Raw genomic sequence first — 6,000 nt, 5'->3', positions numbered from 1 at the left:
AGAGACTGACTGGAAAGGAAGGTGCAGGTGTGTCGATGAGGAGGATCTCCGAAGACCCCCAACAACCCACCGGCTGCTGAAACAATCTTTTTTGCGTCCTGCCTGATATATGTGCAAACAATCCTTCGGTCCTAGTCAACAATCCAAACCTTGATTAGCTTCCAGACAGCCACCTGGACATCTTTGTAGCCCTTTTTTGTTAGTTCCCAGTAGAAATGCTGTATACTAGAGGTACAAAGAATGAGACACTGGAGTACATTAAAAATCATTTTGTAGTTCTCAATATATTATGAATATTTCAACAGTTTGCAATATGATAGTACATACAAATAATACAACATACAAATAATACAAAAGGGGGTTGGTAAGGCAGGCATGGCTGCCTTTGCTTTTGTTCTACGCACGCAGACCTGCAGAAGGATTGAGAGCATCTGCATCCTTCTGGCGGTCACTGAGCCCATGGCGGTATTCCCATGCCCGAGTAGTTTGGCATACTGCCTATGTGTGGACAGGTCAATGGTCGTTGGTTCCCTGCCCATGGTGAAGGGGGTGGGGCGAAGGGACTCGGTGTACCTCTACTTCAAGGACAACTCCTACCTCTCAACCATTTGTGTCGCAAAGGCGGGTGAAAACACCCGATTTTGTTTTTGGCAGGTGAGAGCCCATTGAAATGAATGGGCGTGCAGGAGGCTTGGTGGGTGAGTCAGCTGTTTAAAAGGCGGGTGACACCCGCCAAAAGCGTGTGAGTTGAGAGCTATGGACAACTCGTAGCTTCTCCTGTTTCATGCTGCATTCAACATGTGGTTTCTGGGATCCCACTCAATCTGGCTTTGGGGGATACAGATTGTACATGCAATTAGGGTGCCCAAGCAACTGAATGGGGCCATCGTGCTTATAAGTGTATGTGCGGATGTTACCCATACAGGCATGTTAGTTCGTGCACAAAATAACAGCAGAAAAGTATATGTATGGTTACATTTAAACCTGTAATTGGGGTATGGACTTGAATGTTGTTTTCACGTAGAAGTGTGTTGCCTATGTGTTTGTGTTTATGTTAGACGCATGTATACTTTAATGTGGTTAGAGAAGCACTGGAGAGGCTAACTCACTGCGAGGAGTGTTATTCGCTTTCCTCTAGCTACGTAGTTCATCTGATCTTAAGATCTTCCTCTGACCCTCCAACCTCTTTGTTTTAATCTGTGCAGTGAAGGTACCTGCTCCCTCTGTCATTGGATTGCATGGGCTGTGCTTCTTGCTGGTGTGTTTTCTTTTACCTGGGACTATGGTATTCCTTGTTCACTGGGGTCCTCAAGAGTTCCTTCAAGAACCTTTTATATGCATTGTATTTCTTGTTTGTGTTCTTCCAGGTTCCGCTAGCCAAAGATACTCTTTGGTGTGATTGTATGCTTCCTGCTTGTTTTGCATACCAGAAATGACCTTATCCTCTGAAGTTTGGGGTTCGTGTTTTCAATACACAGTGGTCTCCAGCCATCACTCCTAACTTGTTATGCTCTTGTGTGTGTCGGTGCATCCCTGTCTAGTTCATTGCTATTGCCTCCACATTTTCTTCTCTTCTGCTGTGATCACACACCCTTCTGTTGGGGGCGTGTCTGAACTGTCCCTCTACCAAGCAAGCCCCCTTCCTTTCTCTTGGTTGTCTTCCAGAACTTCACTGCTCACCCTCCCGACAGTGCCAGCAGCTTCAACCTTCTCGCATCCTCTATCATCAACCTTCAGTCCACCACCTTTCTCTCCTGCCCCCCCCACTCCCCTCCTTCCTTGAGTCTTAATATCCCACACTTCTCCTTCACTCCCTTGCCTGGGCTGGAAAGGCCAGTCCTTCATGGTTTCACATTACTTGTCATTTACTCTGCTCTCGGTGCTAGTTTTTTTTTTTTGTCCTTTGGATTGTTGTTTTTTAGGTGCCTGCGCTAATCTCGGAGATGCAAGAGTTGCTAATACTCTCATGGCATTGAACATGCTGGTGACGTATAGCATTTTTCTAGCTCTGTGTATAGAATAACATCCCCTCCTCCCGCCCCCCCGCCCCCCAAGTTCACGGTTTCTTTCATGCAGCCAGAGTTCAATGGTTTGAGGTAAAACACTCCGCCAAGAGCCCAAATGCGTTCCAATGCTCTCACGGCAGTGGTGCAAATGCTGCATAAGACTCTAAAATGCCGAATTCTTGCAGGGAGCTTGCGCTTGCAGATATCCTTTCGGATTGTGTTCAGTGGTTGCATGTGATTCCCCAGCCTGCCCCTCCTTACAGGTTCGAGCTGCACCAGTCTGGCGCACCCCCACACCTAATGCAAAAGCTAGACTGATGGCTTCTTGAAGCACCAAGATGAGATGCGTGCGACAATATGCCCACGCATTCCTCCCCATGGCACAGAATGGGCTAGAACATGTACTTTGATCGGCTCCGTAGTGCATTGCTCCGTGTCCTTCGTTCTACGGAAAGGAGGGCCTGTAGCTGAACACAGGAAGCAATGTCCTTGCGAGTGCAGAAAGGTCTGCTTCGTCCTTTCCATGGATTATTCTTGCTCCTCACCAGCCTTCAATGGTAATATGAACAAAGAGCGTTGCTGGCGACAGAGATGCGCCGTCCTCGGAGAGCAGGTGGATGTGTCGATATCCTGCAATACAGATCGATATCAGTGTGAGAAGGAGGTGTTTGTGGTCACACACAGTTGCAACAAGTAAACGGGACCCCGAACAATTTGGTATTCCGTGGTACTTTTCAACAATGACGAGCTATTTACCAGAGCAATGCCTGTGGTTCCGATTAATTCATAACCTTTGTCATTTTTTTTAATTTATTGTTTGCCGCCCTAACACAGATAGCGGTTATGCCTAGATAAGAGTCCCTTGCTCGCTGCGCCTTAGGAAACCAAGCCTTTAACTCACTGATGGGGCCCAAAGGGCCAAACCATGTCTCGGTTTGCTTCTGTTTTTGTGCAGTGGGAATGTGGCCTGGCAGTATGGGCCGGACTGCGCCCATTGGTAGCAGGACCCAAGCGGATTTTCATATGGCCGCTCCCCTTCTGCAGAGGTGCAGACAAGCTAAGAAATGGGGCCTCATTACAACCCTGGCGTATGCCGGATTCCGCCATGGTGGATGGCGGATTTACCGCCCCATTCCAAGGTGAGTGGGGCGGTAAATCCCCATTTACCATGGCCCCTTCCCCATTCCCATTTTTGCCCCATAGGGCATAATGGGGATGGCGAAGGTGCTAATTACGGCACCGTAAATTACGGTGCCGTAATTAGCACCAAGGTCGCTTAGCGCCTTGGACTTTTAACGCCTGCAAAAAGCAGGCGTTAAAGTGGGAATCTGGCGTTAAGGGTTTAACGGCGCCGCAGCCTTTTACGGCGCCGTTAACCCCTTAACGCCAGGGTTGTAATGAGGCCCATGGTGTAGAAGGTTGCCTACAGCAGCACCGGTGGTTAAGATTAGGTCACATTTTATTGGAAATAGCAATTTACATGCACCCATAACCATGACAATACTGCAAATGTTTCTGCAACTTTCAAACAATTTTGTGGGTCTTACAATAGCAAACTGCATGCTAAAGAACCACTACATTAGCCCCAGTGTTCTGTAACGTTGATATCAAAATAGTGCAAAGTGGCCACAGTTGTAATGTCACAAGATCCCGTTTATCAACTTTGGGAGGATCAGAGTCTGGGCTGACTGCCAGAATCAAGCCTGTGACTTTTGTCTCATTGTATGCATACACCGGGCATGTTAACCAGCTTCGCTAGTGTGTCTAATCTAGTATTGTATCATTGCTCTGAATGTAATACCTAATTCTGGATTAAGATCATCAAGAGTGATGGAGGCATGAGGCCATAAGTATTTTTTCACTGCTTTTTAAGTGCTTCATTATACAATATAGCTCCCTTTTTAGACTAAGAATATCTCACCTTGTCGTAGACTTGTGAAGGGCAATGTGAATTGTCCGATGAAGTCATTGAATGACGTTGTGTCATAGTCTTCCACCAAAAATCTGACGAGAGCTAGCTCTGGAATCCTAACCTGTACAGTAAGTGTTTCATTCCAGGTGGGGTTAAAACCTGCAGAGGGGGAGGAAAAAGAGCAACAACAAAAAGTGGTTAATGCGGGGAGCTGGCATGTGTGAGAGTAGCCGAGCAAGGGGTAATATACAGAGCCTAAGCACTCGGGGAGTAAGACTGTGGAGTGCGGGACCCCAGGGAAATGATGGAAAGTCTGTAGACCCAGTGGAACACCAAGCTGGTTCGGTCAAACTGAAAAGGGGCTGGCAGAGAAATGTGGCAGAGCGGATGGGAGTCTAAGGAATCCATGTTAGTTTGGGAGCCCAGGCAAATCGGCTGTTGTCTGTGGAGCAATTTAGAACCCTCAATATGAAAAAGAAAAAAACTTGCCAAGCAATAAACTCCGGAGAACCTGTGTATAGGTGCGATTGTGGACAAACTATGAACCAATCAAACGGACCACCTGGAATATAAGAAACATCGGTGAATCCTGAGGAACATGCACATCGAAGCCTTGAGAACTGGTTGGACAAACCCAAGAAGGAATATTCTGAGATAGGGCATTCGTAACCTGCATAAGGCTACTTGAGATGGACCACAAGGGGACACAAACAATGCAGGACCAGAACATAATGAGACAATGCACCTAGTGGGTTTGTGGGGGGGCCTTTGTGATTAAGCGCAGATGATGAGAAAAACAATGGAATGTAGCCAGTTTGGGAATCTACGGATGCTGAATTTGAGGAGGTGGTGGGTTTGAGACAGAATCGATGAAGGAGAGATATTTAGGGCATCTGAGGCCCATGACTCAACACAGGAAGATGGAGCGTAACAGAAGAAAGCCTGTGAAGCATAAGGTCCCGCATTGAACACCAGCAGAATGAAAACCCAAGTGAGATTGTAGGCTGGGGTCCTAGTGGGAATGGAGGCTGGAAATGTATTCAAATATTTAAAGGCCAACTGGCAACTTTGTAAGACAAAATGTAAAGAAACTAATCCAACAAGAGTTAATAAAGGCTAGAAAACCAAAGATAGTACACAGGGCGAGGGAGCAAGTGCGATGCAATGATGATACTAGGAACCCACTGAAAGAGAATGGGCCTCCTATCAATAAGGTATGAAGGAATAATTACTTGTCCTAGTACCCCTGTTAGACCAGCATTTTAGAAATTGAAAGCGTACATGGGAGTCATTGTTGTCTTGGTTCTAGATGGTTTCACTGGAAGGCCTGGAGGTTAGCTAAGAATGGAGATGGCCCTTAACATTTTGATGGTGGCTGCATGTTTAAGAGTACTACACTTGCTAGGGCTACTAACTTTATTGACTTGGTCCTCTGACTCACCCATGTTACCAACGTTTGCTTACAAAAACCTACCTTAAGACTGGGGGAATGGGGTGTGGCAGAGGGACCAACATGGTTTCAGAAGGAAGTATCTACACTAGTCAGGTCAGTAGAAAATACAAACAATCTTCCAAGTGACAAATCTGCACTGAGGCATGTTCTTGCAGCTAATCCTTTGCTTGGACACTACCTGACCAATCAAACGTAATTCCCCAAATGTCTCTTTGCCTTCAGGATGTTGGCCTGGTACAATTAATAGGGCATGGGTATTTCGCCATATGCAACACCTTTTCAGCGTGTGTGAATGGAGTTGAAAAGAACGTTGGAGGAGCCACTGTTTGGTCAATGAGGAGCAACGTTTGGGTGCAATGGAGTATGAGCTTTAAGAACCATTGTGCTACTGTGACTGGGTAATGGCTCCCCTGGTCTCTTTCCTTCTCCCGAGCCCTTACTAATGGGTGTACCTCCTATACAGCGAGATGCAATTGCAATTGTTTATTTTTTGAAACCCTAGCTTGAAATGTGCTGAACAGAAAGATGGAACCCAGATCTGCCTGGATAATATATCGGTGTAATCTCGATCAGTAATGATCTGCTTTGCTTAAACTCGGCTACGGTTGCAATGGTCACAGAAACATGGG

The 6,000-nt window shown here is 46.5% G+C and overlaps 1 protein-coding gene across 1 annotated transcript in view; it reads right to left on the bottom strand.

The window, feature by feature from the left end:
- Positions 1 to 254: 254 nt before the first annotated feature.
- PLCD3 (phospholipase C delta 3) overlaps positions 255 to 6,000 on the bottom strand; it is a 467,775-nt gene continuing 462,029 nt past the window's right edge. Inside the window, exons 15-16 of the mRNA XM_069634237.1 lie at positions 3,928 to 4,077; positions 255 to 2,636 (exon numbers count right to left, since the gene is read on the bottom strand). Of these exons, the coding sequence (XP_069490338.1) occupies positions 2,548 to 2,636; positions 3,928 to 4,077 (239 nt within the window). The 3' untranslated portion in view covers positions 255 to 2,547. The remainder of the gene's footprint in view (positions 2,637 to 3,927; positions 4,078 to 6,000) is intronic.

Source organism: Ambystoma mexicanum, chromosome 13 (genome assembly GCF_040938575.1).
Source record: "Ambystoma mexicanum isolate Mex_15411 chromosome 13, UKY_AmexF1_1, whole genome shotgun sequence".
NCBI classification, from domain to species: domain Eukaryota; kingdom Metazoa; phylum Chordata; class Amphibia; order Caudata; family Ambystomatidae; genus Ambystoma; species Ambystoma mexicanum.
Note: the sequence above shows the minus strand (reverse complement) of the source record. Positions and strands in the feature narration are given on the sequence as shown.